We start from the raw sequence: 7889 nt of genomic DNA, 5'->3' as shown, positions 1-7889 counted from the left end.
GACAGGTTATGTTCCTAAGAGTACAGGACAGCTGGGAGACTGTTCTGCTGGTTGGGACAGGTTATGTTCCTAGGAGTATAGGACAGCTGGGAGACTGTTCTGCTGGTTGGGACAGGTTATGTTCCTAGGAGTATAGGACAGCTGGGAGACTGTTCTGCTGGTTGGGACAGGTTAGTTCCTAGGAGTACAGGGCAGCCGGGAGACTGTTCTGCTGGTTGGGACAGGTTATGTTCCTAGGAGTACAGGGCAGCTGGGAGACTGTTCTGCTGGTTGGGACAGGTTATGTTCCTAGGAGTATAGGGCAGCTGGGAGACTGTTCTGCTGGTTGGGACAGGTTATGTTCCTAAGAGTACAGGACAGCTGGGAGACTGTTCTGCTGGTTGGGACAGGTTATGTTCCTAGGAGTACAGGGCAGCTGGGAGACTGTTCTGCTGGTTGGGACAGGTTATGTTCCTAGGAGTACAGGGCAGCCGGGAGACTGTTCTGCTGGTTGGGACAGGTTATGTTCCTAGGAGTATAGGGCAGCTGGGAGACTGTTCTGCTGGTTGGGACAGGTTATGTTCCTAGGAGTATAGGGCAGCCGGGAGACTGTTCTGATGGTTGGGACAGGTTATGTTCCTAGGAGTACAGGGCAGCCGGGAGACTGTTCTGCTGGTTGGGACAGGTTATGTTCCTAGGAGTACAGGGCAGCTGGGAGACTGTTCTGCTGGTTGGGACAGGTTATGTTCCTAGGAGTATAGGGCAGCCGGGAGACTGTTCTGAAGGTTGGGACAGGTTATGTTCCTAGGAGTACAGGGCAGCTGGGAGACTGTTCTGCTGGTTGGGACAGGTTATGTTCCTAGGAGTACAGGGCGGTTGGGACAGGTTATGTTCCTAGGAGAACAGGGCAGCTGATCTTCTAGTCCACAAGCATTCAAACCTTCCTACTAAGGAAATCCTCAGGATCTTCCACTCTATTCAAAGAGCGCATTCAGTACATTTAAAACTCACTGTGGAAACATGGCTGCTACCATGCTCTTATCTGAACCACAATGCACCACACATCCATCTGGCTCCTTAGCGTACCATCGGGCAGAAGGAGTAGTTGACTCATTGATAGACTGATTCTACCTTCATTTCCATCCCATTAGCGGATGCCATGACAACAGCTCACACACAGTTGACTTTTTACCTCTCTGAGTTTCTCCCTGAGCTGCTCCCTCTCCGAGATGCGTCTCCTCCTCTCCTCCTCCTCCTTCAGGGCATCCCTCGTTTCAGTCCTCAGCTTGTCGTCCTTGAGGATTTTTCTGATCTTCTTCCTCTGTCCTTTAGGAGTGTCTCCATCCTCCTTCCCCGAGCCGTCCTCTCCTGACCCGCTCTGGAGGAGAGAATGAGGGTTAACCTCTGACCTTTCAACTTCAACCCCCAGGGGTCAACTGACCAATCTAATCACACATTGTGACCTATGATGTTTTAACAATCAAACATTGAGCAATCAATGAATTCCAGACCAAATTCACAAATATAGAACTGTTTAGGAGTAAGGAGAAAGTCCTCTCCTTCCCTATACCTTGTCGTCAGATGAAGAATCCTGGACCCTGATGCGGCGCCGTTTCTTCTTCTGGGTGTAGCTCCTCTCCTCCTTCTTCTTCTTCTTCTCGGAGGAGCGCGTGATCCTCCTGTGGCTACTGCCTTCCTTCTCAGACTCCGACTCCTCCTCCATCTCACTGATCTCCTCACTGATCTCCTCACTAACTCCTGACTCACTGCTGCTAGCTGACTCCTTAAAGTCTGAGTCTGCTGAGTCATCACTACCCACTGGAGAGGGGGAGGGAGGAAGAGAGAAGAGGAGAAGAGAAGACAGGGAGAGGTTAAGGGGAGTGAGAGAAAGAATGAGAGAGAGGAGAGGGAGAAAGAGGGGGATAGAGAGAGGCAGGAGGTAGAGTTGATTGAAAACAGTCATCAGTTTGCAGAGTAGGACTTTCATTCTGTTCCATAGGTGTTAACTTGTTATGGCTGAAGGGGCAGTATTGAGTAGCTTGGATGAAAGGTGCACAGAGGTGCCCAGAGTAAACGGCCTGCTCCTATGTCATAGTTGCTAATATATGCATATTATTAGTAGTATTGGATAGAAAACACTCTGAAGTTTCTAAAACTGTTTGAATTATGTCTGTGAGTATAACAGAACTCATATGGCGGGCAAAAACCTGAGAAGTTCCACTTTCTGTTTGGATTTTTTCTGGGGGTGGCAGATTTTCAACCAAGCTCTTATTGAAATTACAGCGAGATATGGATGAGTTTTCACTTCCTACAGCTTCCACTAGATGTCAACAGAACTTTGTCTGATGACTCTAATGTGAAGGGGGGCCGAAGGAGACAGAAATCACTGCCATGAGGTGCCCACGCATTGAACTGGCGCGTTCACGTGAGAGGGAGCTCCGTTCCACCGCTCTTCTGAAGTCAATCTAATTCTCCGGTTGGAACGTTATTCAATATGTATGTTAACAACATTCTAAAGATTGATTCAGTACATCGTTTGACATGTTTCTACTGACTGTTACGGAACTTTTGGACATTTCGTCACGTTGTAGTGGACGCGCCTTGTGACTTTGGTTAGCGCGTTTGGTAAACAATTCCAAAGTAGCTAATTGGACATAAATAACGGACATTATCGAACAAATCAAGCATTTATTGTGGACCTGGGATTCCTAGGACTGCATTCTGATGAATTCATCAAAGGTAAGGAAACATTTATCATGTATTTTCTGGTTTCTGTTGACTCCAACATGGCGGCTAATTTGGCTATTGTTCTGAGCTCCGTCTCAGATTATTGCATGATTTGCTTTCCCGTAAGTTTTTTTTTTAAATCTGACACAGCGGTTGCATTAAGGAGAGGTATATCTATAATTCAATGTGTATAACTTGTATTATCATCTACATTTATGATGAGTATTTCTGTTGAAACGATGTGGCTATGCAAAATCACTTGATGTTTTTGGAACTAGTGAATGTAACGCGCCAATGTAAACTCAGATTTTTTTATATAAATATAAACTTTATCAAACAAAACATGCATGTATTGTGTAACATGAAGTCCTATGAGTGTCATCTGATGAAGATAATCGAAGGTTAGAGATTAATTTTATCTCTATTTCTGCTTTTTGTGAAAGCTATCTTTCGCTGGAAAAATGGCTGTGGTTATTGTGGTTTTGTGGTGACCTAACATAATACACCGGCCTAGACAGACCAGGCCAGCGAGAGAGACCAGGCCAGCCAGCCAGACCGTGCCAAACAGCCCTTGTACCTTTCCGTCTGGTCCTCTTGGTCTCCTTGGTGGCTGGCTTCTCCTCCTCTCCCGACTCCACCTCGTACAGCGTCAGTTTGTGGCGACGCCCCACAATCGTCTTCACGTCCACGTCAGAGCCAGAGCCCCATTCATCATCATCGTCGTCTGTTGAGTGGAACAAGCAGTTATTTATGGTTTCTACTAGAGGTCGACCGATTATGATTTTTCAATGCCGATACCAATTATTGGAGGACAAAAAGGGCCGATACCGATTAAATCGGCCGATTTATTTAAAAAAATAATAATAATATATATATATCATACACACACACATTTTTGTAATAATGACAATTGCAACAATACTGAATGAACAATGGACACTTATTTTAACTTAATATAATACACACACACAGCCCTGAAGTGACAATGATACTGAAGAGTCTGCTTAGGAGACAAATACTCAACTGTTTGAATAAAAATAGAGTTTAAGTTACCTGTGATGAATGTTGAAAACAAAAACTTTAATTTCTATATGCAGGAAATCCTATTTTAATAATGGGCATGGTAAGAATTGACAACCAAAGTGCGAGTCATAATTCCCATGACACCTAGCAAAATCTGAAAAGCTGTTCATTTACTCCATAGGATATTTTTAGATTCACTTAAAATAAGGTCTGTGTTTCGTGTAGGCTTACATCACCGTGCCAATTTTATAACTGTGTAGATATCCATAGGACAAGGTAACTGATCAATATTGGCTAAATATAAGCGAAGATAAATTTTTTTGTAGAGTGGATTTATAAAAATATGTTGACAAAAGTTACCTTATCCTAGTGAGATTTACACGGGTATCAAAACGTCGAGGCGGTTTAAGCCTGCACGAAACACAGACCTTATTTGAAGTAGATCAAGACATTCTCTATGGAAGACATGAATGTTAAAATAACGAAGGAACCCCTTTCAAATTCAGCCGCAAGTTATTACAGGAATTATAACGCGTCGAAAATTTCTCTCTAAACCATATACCTTTGACTAATCCGGAAACTATCACCTCGAAAACAAAACGTTTATTCCGTTCTGTATTTTATCTAACGGGTGGCATCCATGAGTCTAAATATTCCTGTTACATTGCACAACCTTCAATGTTGTCATAATTACGTAAAATTCTGGCAAATTAGTTCGCAAAGAGCCAGGCGGCCCAAACTGTTGCATATACCCTGACTCTGCGTGCAATGAACGCAAGAGAAATGACACAATTTCACCTGGTTAATATTGCCTGCTAACCTGGATTTATTTTAGCTAAATATGCAGGTTTAAAAATATTGATTTTAAGAAAGGCATTGATGTTTATGGTTAAGTACACATTGGAACAATGACAGTCATTGATTGATTGTTTTTTATAAGATAAGTTTAATGCTAGCTAGCAACTTACCTTAGCTTACTGCATTCACTAACAGGCAGGCTCCTCGTAGAGTGCAATGTAATCAGGTGTTAGAGCATTGGACTAGTTAACTGTAAGGTTGCAAGATTGGATCCCCCGAGCTGACAAGGTTAAAAATCTGTCGTTCTGCCTCATTCCTAGGCCGTCATTGAAAATAAGAATGTGTTCTTAACTGACTTGCCTAGTTAAATAAAGATTAAATAAAGGTGTAAAAAAATATAATAATTTAAATCGTTAAATCGGCGCCCAAAAATACCGATTTCCGATTGTTATGAAAACTTGAAATCGGCCCCGATTTATCGGCCATTCCGATTAATCGGTCGACCTCTAGTATCTACATCTAGTCTAGTGACATAAACCATTAGTGGTGAAAAGAGGCACTGCAGAATCACTGTATCAACGAGTATGAAATTTAGAAGTGAATGTAGCTCACCCTCCTCCTGCTCCTCTCCTTCCTTCCCCTTCTTCTGTTCCTTCTCTTCTCCGTCTCCGTCAAAGCACTCCTCCGCTCCTGAAGAGTAGTTAGCCTTGATCTGGGCCAGAATCTTCTTGGCAATTCTATTGAGGAAGAAATTTAAATCAATGTTATTTGTCACATTCTCCGAACACAACAGGTGTAGTAGACCTTAGTGAAATGCTTACTTACAAGCCCTTAACAAACAATGCAATTCAAGAAATAGAGATATAATATTCACAAAAAAACAATTACAACGAGGCTATATACAGGGGGTGCCGGTACCGAGTCAAGATGCAGGGGTACAGGTTAGTTGATGTAATTTGTACCAGAAGGTATGGGTAAAGTGTCTATGCATAGATAATAAAGAGTTTAGCAGCAGTGTAAATACAGCCTTTCAAAGCACTTCATGGCTACTGACGTGAGTGCTATGGGGCGGTAGTCATTTAGGCAGGTTACCTTCACTGTCTTGGGCACAGGGACTATGGTGATCTGCTAAAAACATGTTGGTATTACAGACTTGGTCAGGGAAAAGTAGAAAATGTCAGTGAAGACACTTGCCAGTTGGTCAGCGCGTGCTCGGAGTACACGACGTGGAAATCCGCCTGGCCCAGCGGCCTTGTGAATGTTGACCCATTTAAAGGTCTTGCTCACATCAGCTACGGAGAGCGTGATCACAGTCGTCCGGAACAGCTGGTGCTCTCATGCATGCTTCAGTGTTGCTTGCCTTGAAGCGAGCATAAAAGGCATTAAGCCCGTCTGGTAGGCTCGTGTCACTGGGCAGATCGCGGCTGGGTTCCCCGTTGTAATTGTTTGCAAGCCCTGCAACATCCGACGAGTATCAGAGCCGGTGTAGTTGGATTCAATCTTAGTCCTGTATTGAAGCTTTACTTGTATGATGGTTCGTCTGAGGGCATAGCGGGATTTCTTATAGGCGTCCGGATTAGTGCCCTGCTCCTTGAAAGCGGAAGCTCTAGCCTTTAGCTCAGCGTGGATGTTGCCTGTAATCCATGGCTTCTGGTTGGGATATGTACGTACGGTCACTGTGGGGACGACGTCGTCGATGCACTTATTGATGAAGCCGATGACTGAGTTGGTATACTCCTCAATCCCATTGGATGAATCCCGGAACATATTCCAGTTTGTGCTAGCAAAACAGTCCTGTAGCGTAGCATTCACGTCATCTGACCACTTCCGTATTGAGTCACTGGTACTTCCTGCTTTAGTTTTTGCTTGTAAGCAGGAATCAGGAGGATATAATTATGGCCAGATTTGTCAAAATGGACGGCGGGGGAGAGCTTTGTATGTGGAGTAAAGGTGGTCTAGAGTTTAAAGTACCCAGCCACCAGGAGAGCATTTTCTTGTTTGCTTATACAACTTGTTGAGTGCAGTCTTAGTGCCAGTATCGGTTTGTGGTGGTAAATAAACGGCTACGAAAAATATAGATTAAAACTCTTGGTAGATAGTGTGGTCTACAGCTAATCATGAGGTACTCTACCTCAGGCGAGCAATACCGAGACTTCTTTAATATTAGACATCTTGCACCAGTTGTTGACAAATACACACCACCCTCGTCTTGCCGGACTTAGCTTCTCTGTCCTGCCGATGCACGGAAAACCCAGCCAACTGTATATTATCCATCTCGTCGTTGAGCCACGACTAGGATAGTCTTGAACGGAGCTCATCCAGTTTACTCTCCAGTGATTACACGTTGGCCAATAGAACAGATGGTAGAGGCAGATTACCCACTCGCAGACTAATTCTCACAAGGCACCCGGATCTCCACCTCCATCTTTTCTTAACACGAATTACGGGGATTTGGACCAGTTCTCGGAGAAGCAGTACATCCTTTGCGTCGGACTCATTAAAAAGTCTTTGTCCAGTCGAGGAATGTAATCGCTGTTCTGATATCCAGAAGCTCTTTTCGATCATAAGAGAAAGTAGCAGCAACATTATGTACAAAATAAGTTACAATGTGAAAAAACACAAAATAACACAATTGGTTAGGAGCCTGTAAAACAGCAGCCATCCCGTAAGTAAAGGAAATAAGAAAAGGAAAGGAAATAAGAAAAAAGATTGAAGGATGTTCGTCAGCTGGTAGAGAAGCATGCAGTTCAGGACATATTTGGTTTGTCTTGTATGAAAATACTTTTTAATACCTGTTCTCTGGATCATCGTCCTCCTCATCAGCCATCTGAGAAGCGTCATGGTTACCTTCATGGTTACCTTCATCTCCTTCAGACACACAGAGAAGGGTCAGGGGTTAGAGACAGTGTTTTCCCATAAGAGACGGACGTCAGTTAATCAGCTACATTTTACACTTCAGATAAACTAGGATACTTTTAATTTAAAAGTCTTAGTTTGCCAGTCTGTCGGATCGTCTCCTGCTATAATGAATAATATGCATCTACTAGCCATCTATTGATAGGATAGTCCTGTCCGTCACAAAGCGAGAGATGACAGGGTAACGCATTCTGCCATCTGTCCCGCCCCCCGGTACAATTTCTGCACACTGTGGTTGCAGTTTAATTTCCTTACAGAGCATGCTGGTGAATTAGAATGTAATTTAAATGGTAATGACGAGTGAAAATCCACTTGGCCTAATTGTTTTCTGGCACATTTATTTTCTTTGGCCTGTTTCACATAGCAAGCCACGCGGAGTCACGGCAGGCTATTTACTGTGCTTTGACAACTGAACAGCAAGTGTTGACTATTTTATAAAAGGTGTA

The 7889-nt window shown here is 43.6% G+C and overlaps 1 protein-coding gene across 8 annotated transcripts in view; it reads right to left on the bottom strand.

Annotated features, from left to right (window-relative positions):
* The window catches only part of LOC139581830 (transcriptional regulator ATRX-like), a 41387-nt gene that overhangs the window by 11992 nt on the left and 21506 nt on the right, over nt 1-7889 (bottom strand). For all 8 annotated transcript variants that reach the window (XM_071412035.1, XM_071412038.1, XM_071412039.1 and 5 more), the window contains 5 exons: nt 7320-7395; nt 5140-5264; nt 3284-3430; nt 1550-1797; nt 1172-1357 (listed from right to left, as the gene is read on the bottom strand). In XM_071412035.1, the coding sequence (XP_071268136.1) occupies nt 1172-1357; nt 1550-1797; nt 3284-3430; nt 5140-5264; nt 7320-7395 (782 nt within the window). The remainder of the gene's footprint in view (nt 1-1171; nt 1358-1549; nt 1798-3283; nt 3431-5139; nt 5265-7319; nt 7396-7889) is intronic.

The sequence above is a fragment of the Salvelinus alpinus genome, chromosome 7, assembly GCF_045679555.1.
Source record: "Salvelinus alpinus chromosome 7, SLU_Salpinus.1, whole genome shotgun sequence".
NCBI classification, from domain to species: Eukaryota; Metazoa; Chordata; class Actinopteri; order Salmoniformes; family Salmonidae; genus Salvelinus; species Salvelinus alpinus.
The sequence above is the reverse complement of the archived record's forward strand: the minus strand, read 5'-3'. Positions and strand labels throughout refer to the sequence as shown.